Source organism: Corylus avellana, chromosome ca11, assembly GCF_901000735.1.
Source record: "Corylus avellana chromosome ca11, CavTom2PMs-1.0".
Lineage (NCBI taxonomy): Eukaryota > Viridiplantae > Streptophyta > Magnoliopsida > Fagales > Betulaceae > Corylus > Corylus avellana.
Genome location: NC_081551.1, coordinates 9479609 through 9493374, shown reverse-complemented (window position 1 = coordinate 9493374; position 13766 = coordinate 9479609). Strand labels below are relative to the sequence as shown.

At 37.6% G+C, this 13766-nt stretch overlaps 1 protein-coding gene and 3 long non-coding RNA genes across 5 annotated transcripts in view; 1 reads left to right on the top strand and 3 right to left on the bottom strand.

Annotated features, from left to right (window-relative positions):
- The first annotated feature begins 1949 nt into the window (after positions 1-1949).
- LOC132166604 (uncharacterized) lies at positions 1950-3407 on the top strand. Its single transcript, XR_009438583.1, has 2 exons — positions 1950-1989; positions 3008-3407. It is a non-coding gene; the product is annotated as an uncharacterized LOC132166604 (long non-coding RNA).
- A 1202-nt stretch (positions 3408-4609) lies between these two features.
- On the bottom strand, positions 4610-5430 carry LOC132166072 (uncharacterized). Its single transcript, XR_009438542.1, has 2 exons — positions 5331-5430; positions 4610-5040 (listed from the first exon to the last, which is right to left on the bottom strand). It is a non-coding gene; the product is annotated as an uncharacterized LOC132166072 (long non-coding RNA).
- A 208-nt stretch (positions 5431-5638) lies between these two features.
- Positions 5639-10120, bottom strand: LOC132166071 (uncharacterized). 2 transcript variants are annotated; one of them, XR_009438540.1, is made up of 10 exons: positions 10054-10120; positions 9826-9939; positions 9415-9675; positions 8974-9055; positions 8766-8838; positions 8567-8677; positions 7544-7677; positions 6046-6186; positions 5860-5973; positions 5639-5759 (listed from the first exon to the last, which is right to left on the bottom strand). It is a non-coding gene; the product is annotated as an uncharacterized LOC132166071 (long non-coding RNA). The 2 variants fall into 2 exon arrangements; XR_009438541.1 differs by having other exon boundaries at positions 6063-6186.
- Positions 10121-10126: 6 nt separating this feature from the next.
- Positions 10127-13766, bottom strand: part of LOC132165026 (protein FAR1-RELATED SEQUENCE 6-like) — a 3881-nt gene continuing 241 nt past the window's right edge. The window contains exons 2-8 of the mRNA XM_059575537.1: positions 13617-13727; positions 13216-13422; positions 12994-13042; positions 12775-12887; positions 12385-12430; positions 10286-12227; positions 10127-10163 (exon numbers count right to left, since the gene is read on the bottom strand). Of these exons, the coding sequence (XP_059431520.1) occupies positions 10127-10163; positions 10286-12227; positions 12385-12430; positions 12775-12887; positions 12994-13042; positions 13216-13422; positions 13617-13727 (2505 nt within the window). The remainder of the gene's footprint in view (positions 10164-10285; positions 12228-12384; positions 12431-12774; positions 12888-12993; positions 13043-13215; positions 13423-13616; positions 13728-13766) is intronic.

Sequence of the window (13766 nt, the reverse complement as noted above, 5' to 3'; positions counted from 1 at the left end):
GACACTCTTGACCACCATGGCAAATGAGGTAATTGGTTTTGACCTTTTAAAGGATTCTTTATCAACTGACCCTCTGTTTGGCCCAATTGTTGATGAGGTGTTGTTGGGTAATCGGAGTGATTTTGGGCTGCATAATGGGTTCCTCTTCAAGGGCACTCAGCTTTGCATCCCCGAGGGTAGTCTTCGGTTGCGGATTATTCAAGAGCGCCACAATGAAGGGCACATGGGGCGGGACAAAACGTTCCAGCTGGTGGCGGAGAAGTTTTATTGGCCAAGCTTGCGAAAGGAGGTGGCGAAGTTGGTACGCTGCTGTAGGGTGTGCCAAGTATCAAAAGGAGCGGCTACAAACGCCGGGTTATATATGCCACTACCCATTCCGGATGGCCCATGGACTAACGTGAGCATGGACTTTGTGTTGGGTTTACCTCGGACCCAAAAAGGTAATGATTCCATCTTTGTGGTAGTCGATCGATTCTCTAAGATGGTTCATTTTATTGCGTGTAAAAAGACTGCTGATGCCGTGCACGTGGCGCAATTATATTTTCGGGAGGTATACCGCCTCCATGGCCTTCCATTGTCCATTGTCTCCGACCGCGACACGCGATTCCTTAGCCACTTTTGGCGGTGCTTATGGCAGTTATCTCACACGAGACTTGATTTTAGTAGTGCTTACCATCCACAAACGGATGGGCAAACAGAAGTTGTTAATCGGTCGTTGGGGGCGTTGCTTAGAAGTTTAGTGGGAGAACACCTCAAGTCATGGGACCAGCAGTTGTACCAAGCTGAGTTTGCCTACAACCGATCCGTCAACCGGAGCACCGGCCTTAGTCCGTTCACCATTATCTATGGGAGTAATCCACGGGCACCACTGGATTTAGCACCTCTCCCTGATTTAAAGCACATACATACCAAGGCGGAGGACCTTATTGCACATATACAAGAGGGCCACAAGTTAACCATCAAGAACCTCGAAGATTCTACAGCCAAGTACAAGGCGGATGCGGACAAGAAGCGACGTGCTGTGGAATTTGAAGAAGGTGATTTTGTATGGGCGGTGCTCACCAAAGATAGATTTCCTATTGGTGAGTACAATAAATTAGCGGCTCGCAAGATTGGTCCGGTAGAGATTGTGAAGAAGATCAACACCAATGCATATCAGTTGAAGTTGCCCAGTCATATCAAGACCTCCGATGTCTTCAATGTCAAACATCTGGTGCCCTTTATAGACGATTCGTCGGAAGAAGATGCGAATTCGAGGGCGAATTCTGTTCAACTTGGGGAGGATGATGTAGACTACAATGCCTGGGAGTATATGAGGAGGAACCGAAGGGATACATGTGTGAAGACGCCCCAGAAGATGGTGACAAGATCCCAGACTCGCGCAGCAAAAGAAGTACTCCCTGGAACTGCGATCGATCGCACCCTGACTGCGATCGATCGCAGCGCCCCTGCTAGCCCCTGTCTCGACGATCGATCGCAAGAATGATCGCAGCAGTCCCTGGAACTGCGACCGTACCTGCGATCAATCGCAGAATAGAGCGCACAAGTCCCTGGTAGTGCGATCGATCGCACTCTACCTGCGATCGAGCGCACTCGGGGCTTCCTATGTTATTTTTCCGCCGTTATTTGTTTTAAAACCGACTTAGTTTACTTGTTTTACTAGGATTAGGGTGGTGGGAGCCCTAATTTCGTTCTTTATTAGTACTAGGGTTTTAGGGCTATATATAGATGATTATAGCCTCTTAAAAAAAGACAGTTTTATGTTATTGATGAATTTTCTTTTAATAAGAATTACTCAGAGGAGTTTTTCTTCATATTTTCCTTAAACCCTAGATAGACTCTATTGTTTTGAGAAGAACTCTCAGGTCCTTGATAGACTCAAGATCTAAGAGTTATTTATCCTTCTTCTTGTATTGTTTTATTCGCTTCCACATAGTCAAACTGCATCAATCAACCACCACCTTCTAATTCTAAGAGCTAAGCTTTCTGGTATATATGCATGCCTTGTTGCTTGCAATGCCTACTACCTACTTATCAAGAAAATTTTTTTGGAGGAGACTTGTCAAATAAAAGAAAGTGTAGCTTGAATGATTATCAGTGTGTCGACTCTGTTCTCAGCCTTCAAGGCTGGTTACAGGGCTCAAGCATTTCATACTCTCTTGTATCAGAATTTCCTTAGAACTTGTAATATACTTGAGTCAATTCAGACTACTAAATTCCTTTTCATCTAGGCTCACAAAAGACTTTCAGTACAGTTGGATCACCAAACTTATTCCATCTCAAATAGTCACAATCAATCAGAACACCAGATTATCAATAGTATGAGCAAACAAAACCAAAAGCTTACAAACAAACTAACCAAAAAGCAGAAACGCAGCTATGGAAGAATGTGGACTGGTTCTGTGAGTGCTTCCCTGTATCAACTTCAGTTCATGAAGCTCCAAAGATGCATAGCAGCTGTCACAACACCAGCAGACATCAACACTCTTGGCCACAGTAGCTTAAAAACAAGAGCAGGGACATAAAACATAGTTTCAGCCAACACGCCACATTCTCCCCCAGAGTCCATGTCACGATAGAAGGATCCATTCCCTGGCCAGTCATGGTCATGGCTACCAATGTAGGGAGAAATCACCATTTGGCACATGAGACAAAGTAGTAGACAAATATATGCTCCAACATTAAGTAAATTATGATAAACCTTGCAATCATGTAATGCATGCACGGTTGACACAATTGACTCACATAGTCTAGAGTGGGAGCTTGTTTCTGGGTATGAGCTAGAGTGAGGAATTATGAATGATGAATATGTGAAATTTTTATTTGTGAAAGTCAGGCATGCAAGGATTCATGGTTTTTTCACTTTCTTGTGAGTTTTCGAAATGGGTGTGAGCTAAAATGAGGAACTTTATGTTAGTTTTTGTGCTATTTGATATTGGGGATGTGTGATTGGCTTCAGATTGAGTGCTGCTGCTGAGTTTTATTTTTTATTTTTTGTCCTATGCAGGTTGATGTGCAGCATGTGCTTATGTGTTGATTGTTGTGGGGCTTTACTCAGTGCTATGGGGAAAGCACAAAGAGAGCATGGAGAATAAAGAAGAGAAGATATCGAATGCTATAAAGGGTGCTCAAGTATGCAGTTTCAGGAATCAAAGATATTTGTAGAATGAGTTTTCTTTGTAGATTCTGGATAATGGTCCATGGAATTACAACTTCTTTAGTATGAAGTATGGGGTGAAGCTGGGTACAACAATACTAGTGTTGATAAAATGATGTTAAGAATTGAGCCTTTTCATATAGCTTTCGGAGCAAAAAAATTTAGAAATTCTACCATTCCATAAATTTGTGTAGTGTATACATTTTGAACCTTCCTTCACTTCTAATCGATTTGTTGCATATTGCTTTTATGTGATGGGATTTTTGATGGCTTGCATGAATGCCTGAGGCATTAAGTCCATTGATTTAGTGAGATTGACAGACCAATCTTTTACTTCATTACAACTTGTAGGACATAAGGATTGAGCTTTTTCTTGTCCTCTTAAAAGGATGGCATTATAATTAAGGAGAATGTGCAGGCTATTTTGTCAATTCTATAATCATCTATAATTTGTAATGTGAATTACTGACTTGCTGAATTTTCCATGGTCAGAACCCTTTTGATTGCAGAGAGCTTTTATAATTGTTCAATTGATCGGAGGAAAACATAACAAAGATTTTGAAACTTCAGAATTTTTTTAAAAAATTAAAAATTAGAACGCAGAAATTATGTATAGAAGAAATAGAAGCAGTGCATGTAAGTATATGCAATTATCTTTTTGTTATCGATATCTTGAAGAAATTTCTAAGTTTTGCATATAATTTGGATCATCCATTATATTCCTTTCGTTGACTTAATCTTTTATGTGGTTTATGCAAATGCTAATACACGTATCTTAAAAGAGTCAGATGGAATTCAATATTTTTTTGGCTTTTTTTTTTCACAGTGAATGGTGTAGGGCTACTTCTTGTCAATGATTGATTTACTCATAAACAGTTTGAGATCATATGCATATAAACTAGACAGATTTGTGCTTTAAATTTCAAAGTCTGAATGAATGAAATTTTCATTAACCAACAAAAAAACAACATGCTCTTGCAAATCAGCTAGAACTCCAGGAAACAAGAAGCCTCCTGATAACTCAGCTATACAACACCTTACAGACTCAAAAAAACAGACTCTTACAACCAAAATGGCCTTTACCATATAACTACTTGCACAAAACAGCAGTATCTATAAAGCAACTATATCAATTACACTCTTAAAAAAAAAAAAAAAAAAAAAACAAAATCCACCAGCAAAAGAAATCTATACAACCAAAGATTATCAACAACACCAGCAGACCTTCAACTTCTGCAGAAGTTGTGACCAGCAGTCTACTCCTTTCAAAACACAACCGAAAACACTATTCAAACAATTTATTAAGCACACCCACTACTTTCTTTCTTTCTTTCTTTTTTTTTAAAAAAATGAATAAAGGGAATCTGAACAAGAAGACCTTCACCTGGTCCAAACATAGCAATATATAAAAGAAGAATAAAATGATAATCACGAAAGGAAATGCACTCTAACAACAATAAGAGAATCACATCTGATTGTGTGTAAGAAAAATTTCAAATACATAGTCTAATAAACCACTCAAAAGCGTAAAACAACCGTTTTTCATTAGTCTCTAGGGATGCCACTATGGAATCGATGACTTCATGAAGCACAAGAGGCTGCTCCTTTCAGGAAGAGGATTCAACAAAAATAGGCAATAAGAAAGGAAGCATACAGCTGGCCATACTGCCCATGCGACTTAAAAGACGAGTCTCTTTTAATTTTGTTTTTTTTTTTTTGGGTCGCCTTTCCAATTTTTTTCCCTTTTCTGTTAATGAATTGTTACAATTGTCCAAACGATCGCGCAAGGATGTGATCTGTGGAATCCCCAATACTCTTGGCTGCATCCAGGATACATGCACTGTTCCCTCAACTTGATCAATTAGGCCCTCAATCAGATGAACCTGCAATAAAATTCTCTCAGTGGTTTGTATTGAATCAAAAGTTGCTCCACAAAAATTATGTAGTTGGTGAGGGAACGAAGTGCCCTTCTTTGATGTAAATGGTGTGAATAAGTTTTTTTGCAATCCGTAGATAATTTAATGAGAAACATATAATGTTAAAAGTGATTAAACAAAAGAACTGATGTTGCAAGAAACATGCCAAGTAGGAAAGTCGCAAAGGTAGTAAACATTCACAAAGCATTTAAAGATCAATTACTCTTCAATAATATTTCAAGGGCATGGGGACTTACAAAAAGGCTCTTCATAAGAAGATGCTCCACCTCCTCGATAGAAAGTTTTGTGCGCTCTACAATGATACTCAAAGGTATAGTTCGATCATCAGATGACCGACTGCAAGGAAACATGTAGTAGTTAATCAATTATGCCCAATTGATGGAATTAGACTATAATTTGTGTAGTTCATGCCCAATTGATGGAATTAGACTATAATAATATGTTAAAACAAAGATAAGACCATAATATACCATCACAGCTCATAAATGTTCGTTTTTAAAAGGAAAGGACCCCTGGAAAAAAATTGAATTTCTACGTGCCTTTGGATAATAAGGTGGTCCAACAGGAAGTTTTGATAGTATCCAGTCCTTGATATCTTCCACTCCATGACCATATTTTGCACTCATAGGTATAACCTCATCTACATCTGTAAATTTCTCATACCACTGCAAGGAACATGAAATTTAAGCTAGGATAAAAACTTACTGAATCTTAAATAGTGAATGCACTTATACAGGACAAAGAAAATATCAACTGAGCTCCGACCTCCAGTTTCTTTGCAATTTCACCCCGTTTGATCATGTCTTTCTTATTCAAAACCAGCAAAGTGGGTGGCTTATCTTTGAGGATTCCTACACCTTCTTCCAACACTTCATCAATCTAAAAACAGGAAAATGAATTAAGGAAACAACACAAACTTTGAAAAAGAATTCTGCAAACAAAGGAGCATACTTTTTGGGGCACTTTACATGCATCAACAAGGACAAGTACACAGTCTGCATTGACGGCTGCGCTTCGAACATTCCTCATCATCATAGAGTCCAACTTGTGCATTTTCTTCTCAATAACACCAGGTGTGTCATAAAGCACCATCTGCAAGCAAACTGTATGAGAGCCAGAAAGAAATGCAGCCCAAAAAAGTTAGGAAGTTATCAACACCATATAAAAGCTTTGGCAGGGATCTAGAGCAGTACTCATGACAATATCCATAAGTTGACTCGATGCAATTTTCCTGTCAACTAGATATTGGAATTCCATGATAAATACAGTGTTTTACAGGTCAAAGTTTTCCGCAGCCTAATTGACATTCTGGACATTCTATATTCTTTCTTCATTCATCTAATTTTTCATTTATTATATATTATTGCAGTCAGTACAACGTATGTTCTTAACATGAATGAAAGACAACCAATAAAAATTATCCACTAAGACTATTTGAAGTCAGTATGTATATCTGCAAAAAGCTTTACCTACTACCAATAACCCTGTATTAGCTTCGGAAAGTCCCGTAGGACATTAAATTTGCACAAGTGCAACTATCAACAAATACTCAAGAAAGTTGAATAAATCTTTTTGGCATAATTTATGAGGGAAATAAAGTTGCAATGGCAACCAACCAATCATATTCCTGTTAGTAAATATGAACACACTCATCTTATGGCTAAGATAACAACAATCAGAAAACAGAATCAAGATTGAGTTTCACTCTTATTCTAAAGAGGCACTTATATATGTCCTAAACATGACAAAATCAAGCTTGTCATGTTGACTCTGACTTCAACCTTTAGGCAGATGGGAATAATGTAGCAGAACACCTTATTTGAAGGGTGAAAATAGATGAGAACGACATGAGAACCACTGAGGAGTAAACCACCATAACACCTATGTTGTTTTGAAGGGTGAAAATAGGTATCTTCAAAATCATGAATTACTGAGGGTCATCACAACCACTAGATTCGTCTATATGCTGCATACAGAAGCCTTTTGAAAATTACAGAAGCAGTTACTAATTTGCTTACAGGAGGGATTTGTTTCGTCTTTGTTTTCGTTTTTTTAATTGATTCTTGTTGGTAGGCTGCAATCCCGTAGCATACTTTTTTTGCCAAACTTAACGTAGCCTTTACTATTTAGATTGAACATAGAAAAATAGTTGTACTACCAAATTTTATACTTCATTCTTAAAAGTGGAGATTATAATAGCAGATCTACTTTATGATAAAAGCAATCTCCATAGAAGTAGTTGATACTACTTCTACTGGTGTTGATGCACGGTAAGGAGTTCCTTTGGAACCACTTGATGGTGGAGATGGAGAGATAGGTGGCTTTAAATCCTCATGACTAGCAAAATCAAATCAGCTCATAAAGAAACTGTCCAATATCTATGATTCAACAGAAAAGTATCAGAAATGGCTTATGCAACATATAATGGGCAGGATGAATATCTGCTTACACAAAATAAGGAGAGAGGGGTTGCCTCGCCATCGCTTTTGCACTGGAATGCTCCTTCTCAATGGTAGGGCTTGCTTCCTTGGATTTGACAGTCTTAGATGGTGCTAAATCAGGCCCAGCTGCAGCACCTGGATCCTGATAACACCAAAAGAAAGATAAATCACTGCAGTGTATGAATCGCAGGTAGTAAGAATGCACATCCAGCATAGTTACAATTTGCATCTAAGCATAAACGGATAAGCACTATGTGAGAAAAAATCACAAATTCACACTTACAATAAGTTCTTTTGGTCTGGAAATGAAGTTAAGTACATAAAAGATGTCTCTTTAGCATTTGATCTTTCAGTTTCACTATTTTGTCAATATAATTGAAAAGTTTTCTTCCTTCTGGGTACAACATGCAATATAAGCTGAGTAAAGTTTTTCAACTTTAAGAAAGCAATCAACATATAAAACATTCCCTAGCAACACAAATCAAATTTGGGAAAGAAAAAACGAAACGTATGATCCAAAGCATCATTTCCAATTCTCTCTTTAATTCCTTAGCAAGTATACTGGGGAAAGGAAAAAAACAAAGGGGGAATCTTTGAGAAAAAAAAAAAAAGAACAAAATCACAAAGAATATGGACTTTCAATTATATCCCAATCAGCCAAGTAAACTAAACATAATTTACTATCTATTGATAAATTATTCCATATTTTTCCATATCTGTTTACATTTGACCTTAATTGCCGATAAGATGACTGGTCACACGTTATGATTCTACTGAAATTATAAAATGTTTCAACCTTGAAACTGAGAGCATGCAGCAACTTAGCTATCACCTTTACAGCTTTTATTGAGTGGCAGGACAACATTCGGAGAGCTTTAAATCATTTTCCAGTCACATAAACAGGGCCTTGTTGAATATTGAATGAATTGAATGATACAATACATAATCGGTCAAAAAGAAAACATTTTTAGGAGTTGTGCTCATGGCTGAAATATTATTGCCAACTTGGGGAAAATGTACAGGAAGAATACCTGAAGGTTTGACACCTGGCCACCAAATAAAGTATCTTCTTGTGAGAGGGCAATATTATGGGTTTCCTTGTAAGCATCAGTGGGCCGTTCCATGCCTCCAGGTCTCACTATCTGAAAAAAGACTGTTAAATGAGTAACCAGACACCACAAATCCCCATATTTGTCAAACTTATCTGCAGTTAATACTATTAACACTCACAGTGTAGGGAAGTCCACTGGCTAGCAGTGCTTCTTCTGCCTTCCTTTTCCAAATCAGAACCCCCCAAAACAAACTATAGAAGCAGAAGAGAAGGACAATCAATAAAAGAAAACTAATGAAGAAGTATACATAGAGTACTTGTCTTTTGTTGAAAACTGAACTATAAGCAACATACTGCAAATTGTGAGGAGGAAACTTCTAGACTTACTTTAGAATAGCAGCAGGAAAGCCAACATTGTTTGTTCCCAATGAGGTAAGCAAAATGAAGTGTTTAACTTTCGCAGCAGTTGCTGCACAGCAATAGAAGTAATAAAATAAGCATTTCCAAGCTTAAAGTAAATGTAATTGGTTGACTTAATCAAGTTCTGTCCTCAAAAGGAAAAATCAACTGCATTTTCCTTCCCATCTTCCCAAATAATAGATTTCAGGCATACAAAGGAGAAAATAAAGCTATTTTTTGGCCTGCTTGAGTTCAGAAACCCTTCCATGTCAAGTACAAGGCATGTCGAAGCATGATGATTCATGAGAAGGGGAATAAATATACAAAGTTCAGAAAACTTAAAACTATGGGTTCAAGGTTATTTAACCCATAATTACAAAGTGAGAGAATTATGCAGATGTTGGCCCTTGTGTCAATTATTTGGAATACCTGATGTAAGCAGAAATCCACAAGCGAAAACCAAAATTCATACTGTAGACCATTCCACATGTTCAGCGCTTGCAAAAACCATGCACCCACCATTCCACACTTGCAAAAACTATACACCACCATCAGCCAAAAAACATCACTGCTTCCAAAAAATTCTTGTAACATGTACTAAAGCATTAGCTGAACAAAAAAAGAGCAATGCTTTCAAAAAAACAAAACATCATGCTCAATCGCCTATTCAAATAGGTGGAAACCCGTATCCTGCAGCAAATCAACTTAGTAAGTTAGCAAAACAAAAAAACTGTTATAAGTTATTAAAGAATAAAATTAAAATATAAAAGAAAAAGGAAAAAGGAGAATGACAATGAACAATGTAAGTTGACAATAGCAGGGAGCTTCAAGTGTGTTTACCTTAATAAAAGCAGTTTCCTGCGTTCCAATTATGCGATCATATTGAGTGTCAGTTATTGAAGCCAATGGAGCTTCATTTGTGTTCAATTCCCTTTCTTGAATTTCTTGGCAAGCCTTCAATTTAAAAAAGATACCAAATGTGTTACGATATGCTTGAAATGTTTGTATGCGATCACGCGTTTAGTAAGAATAAGTGAAACACTCATAAAAGGAAGAAAAATAAGCAACCTGATTTTTTCTCCCCTTCTGGTTGGCATTGTTGTGACTCTGATGTTTCTTTTTTGTTTTTGTCACGAATTTTTCAACTGTAGACACCATTCTTTTGAATCGTGGCTTGCCTTTACATTTAACCGCTATAGGACTAAGAACCTTAGTACTTTTCACTACTACACCATCAATGCCTTCATTACTTTTGGAAGATGCGCATGGAATATCATGGGAGGGTGGACTGGGTTCATACCTTGAGCACTTGTATTTCGCTAGCAACATGTCTATACAATGCATGGCATCCATGTAATGGTCCTCACTGGTTGATGTAAGCGTTGCTAATTCACTACATTTTTTCAACAAGCAATCATATCTTTGGGCATCAGGGTTGCAACTGAAGACATTATAACTACTCTCAATAAGAGTATATGCGCGCTTCAAATCCTTTCTCCATCGGTCAAGAAAATATTTTGTGGGCAAAGATTTCACTTTCTTTAATGTCAGTACAGCAAGGGCATGCCTACACAAGATTCCTCTACATTCAAACAACCCACAAGTGCATTTAACTTCACATTCATCTCCATTAAAGTAAACACAAAAATTCCGCTCTTTTGTGTAATCATCAACTGTTACCTCATCAGATACTTCATAGGTAGAAATTGCACCTTCACTTTTAATAAGAGAGCAATTGCAATACATCAAGCAACTAAACTCCTGACGAACTTCTTTGAACTTTGCATTGGTATAAAGTTCTTGAAATTCCTTCTCAATAGAAAAATGAGATACACAGGGAATGGTGGCATTAAAAGAATTGAAATCAGCTACTTTCTCATTCTCAACCTTTCTCCTCAAAGCATTGTCAAATTGGTCAACAAATTCCTTCAGCGTGCTTCTGGAGTTCACATAATTATCAAAAAATGCATTCATACTTTCACTTCTTTGTGTAGTTTGCATTCCGGCCCAAAATGTATCTTTTAAATACGCTGGTATCCAATGAGCCCGCACACTATATAACCAACACAACCATGCATTATCCCGAAGATTATACTTTTCCAGTACACCTTGCCAACTGTTATCAAATTCAACACAAGTTTGAGAGTCGTAGATTGCACTTTGTATGGCACTCTTCAAGCCACACTTGTATTGAGCATGTGATCCTAGCTTCTCTGGGAATTTTTTCATAATGTGCCATAAACAAAATCTATGTCGGGCTCTAGGAAAAACTTTTGCAATTGCACTTTTCATAGCCTTATCCTGATCTGTTATTATTGCAACTGGAGCTTGGCCGTTCATGCATTTCAACCATGTTTCAAACAACCAAACAAATGTGGTCGTATCCTCGCTTGATAGTAATCCGGCCCCGAAAAGTATTGACTGACCATGATGATTCACTCCCACGAAAGGAGCAAATGGCATTTTGTATATATTGGTCAAATACGTCGTGTCAAATGTAACCACATCCCCAAAATACTTATATGCAGCCCTGCTTCGTGCATCAGCCCAGAACACATTCCTTAGCCTAGAGTCGTCGTCCAAATCCATAACAGCGTAGAAGCCATCATTCATTTCTCGCATTCTAGTAAAGTAGTCGTAAAGTACTCCAGCACCTCCTTTGCTAAGCCGAAGATGTCTTGCCTTGTTAATAAAATTTCGACAATCTCTCTCCTTGAATGACAGATTCTCATACCCTCCACCTTCAACAACAAGAGAGTTAAAGTTCTTACTCACACCTATCCCAGCTATATCATTTAATTCGAGCCTTCTTTTCACATTATCATCCATCCTCCTATAGCATCGAAAAAATCTTGTTTTACTAGGGCTTAAAGAATGATTGTGGTTCACATTAACAGTAGTCAAACACCATGCTCCATCCCTGAACGATGCATTGATCTTGGCCTTACACCCAGTTTTCGTTGTCGGATTAGGCTTGTGAATATTAATTGCATCAGTTTGCTTCTTGCCATAACGAGCACATGTGAGGGTGACGTACTTATGACTCCCGTCTGGATTATTTTTACCTCCTTTAGATGTCACCCCAAACCCCGATTGCTGAGCATACCGCCTATAATATAGTATTAGTTCTTTTTCAGAACTAAACTTCATTCCTACCTCCGGTTCTGCTTCTTTCTTATTTGATTGCACATCATTGTCATCCTTGTCTACCAACTCTAAATCACAGACAACTTCATTTTCATCTAGATGACAAAAAAGAAATACAGTTACCCAATCAACATTTCGGAACAAGATTGGAATCACAACATTTACTAAATGACAATCAACAACTAATGAATAAAATTTACTATAAGAAAGAAACTCAATGATATTAATAAAAGAGTGTAAAGACTAACTAACCAATTTGAGGGGCAACTTCAAGGAATGGCTCGTCGTCATTTGGAATCTATGTAAGCAGAGAATTGTTAGGTTCATAACAACCCCATTGCCAACTTTTAACATGTAATATATTCTCTCCTTTAAAAGCAGAGAAATACTACACTTACCAAAAGTTTCCCCTAAAATTGGTTTCCAAGTGATATGTCACCATCCCATAAGATGGTCAAACATTTCCCAAAATAATAGATCTTATGAAATGTTAAAAAATCATTTGGGAAAGGAATTTTATGGAGAAATTTTAGTAAGTGTAGCATTTTCATTAGAAGCAACATATAAATACTTTACATTGAGAATAGGGATGTGAAACGATTATTAAATTGGGAGGGTGGGGGGAACATCTAACATTAATACCTGCATCAATTGCTCAGGCATTACAGATTCAGATCCCATCACAAGTGGTAATGAGGCAGGAGGCACTAAAGCTTCACCAATGGCCCCAACAGTGTGACTTTGTGTATTGGCTCCTGCGGAAGTTATAGTGAGTACAAAATCATCACAACCAAGAGAGGATGAAAATATAGATGGTCACACATAAGCAGGAATCATTTAGGTTGAAACTGAAAAATATACCATCTGCAACCATATGGTGAAACCTTCTTTTCTTACTTCCATAAGAATCCTACATTGATTGGCACGTTTTCATAAGACAACAAATAAAGAACAACATATCAACAGAGCAATGTAAAGTTAATGCTATAAATAAATATTTCAATCATTACGGCGTATGCATACGTAAAACACCAAACTGATCAATTGAGAAAGCAAACCCTATTGATGCATGATATAATGTACCTGTTTCTCATTATTCTTTTCAATTGCATCTAATGTACCCTCATTATCACTATCAACACTATTAGCAAGAGGGGAAGACAAACAATGTGAAGCACTGTCATTGCATGCGCTTCCAGGAGTTCCCATGGATTTTTTAGTGCAAACTCGATCTTTTCCATAGGGGCCCTTCCCTTCCAACTCTATATTGACATGTAGTGGGTTTGGAGTCTACAGAAGATATAGGAAAAAACTTAGAAGACAAATTCATAAACTTTACAATATTTATACACAGCAGCGATGTGCTTAATCGTGTCACACGTGCAGCACGTGTTTGCATTGTAATATATATAAGTGACTAGGATTACCATGGTCATATTGCAGCACGTGTTTGCATTGTAATATATATAAGTGACTAGGATTACCGTGGTCATATTAGGATGAGTATAAACTCCCCATGGAGGCAATAAACCAGGGTATGGAACTGGCATCCCATATGGTGGAACTGGCATCCCATATGGTGGGATCAACAGATGCTGAAACATCACCAAGAAAGAAAATAAGAACCTTATATC